The 451-nt window shown below is 44.3% G+C and overlaps 1 protein-coding gene across 1 annotated transcript in view; it reads left to right on the forward strand.

The window, feature by feature from the left end:
• The window catches only part of LOC119421103 (ATP synthase subunit a-like), a 5,131-nt gene that overhangs the window by 3,744 nt on the left and 936 nt on the right, over positions 1–451 (forward strand). The window contains exon 3 of the mRNA XM_037688500.1: positions 4–242. Within this exon, the coding sequence (XP_037544428.1) occupies positions 4–242 (239 nt within the window). The remainder of the gene's footprint in view (positions 1–3; positions 243–451) is intronic.

Below are 451 nucleotides of genomic sequence, written 5' to 3' on the forward strand. Positions count from 1 at the left end.
CAGCCTGTTTGCAGTCTTCACCTACAGTCTGTTTGTAGTCTTCACCTACAGCCTGTTTGCAGTCTTCACCAACAGCCTGTTTGTAGTCTTCACCTCCAGCCTGTTTGCAGTCTTCACCAACAGCCTGTTTGTAGTCTTCACCTACATTATGTTTGTAGTCTATGCCTACAGCCTGTTTGTAGTCTTTGCTTACAGTCTGTTTGTAATCTTCGCCTACAGCCTGTTTGTAGTCTTCGCCTACAGTCTGTTTTGTTACCTTCGCCTACAGTCTGTTTGTAGTCTTCGTCTACAGTCTGATTGTAGTCTTTGCATACAGCCTGTTTGTAGTCTTCACCTACAGCCTTTTTCTAGTATTCACCTCCAACCTGTTTGTAGTCTTCGCCTACAGTCTGTTTGTAGTCTTGCCTACAGCCTGTTTGTAGTCTTCACCTACAGCCTGTTTGTAGTATTC

The sequence above is a fragment of the Nematolebias whitei genome, chromosome 15 (assembly GCF_014905685.2).
Source record: "Nematolebias whitei isolate Nwh7 chromosome 15, NemWhi1, whole genome shotgun sequence".
Lineage (NCBI taxonomy): Eukaryota > Metazoa > Chordata > Actinopteri > Cyprinodontiformes > Rivulidae > Nematolebias > Nematolebias whitei.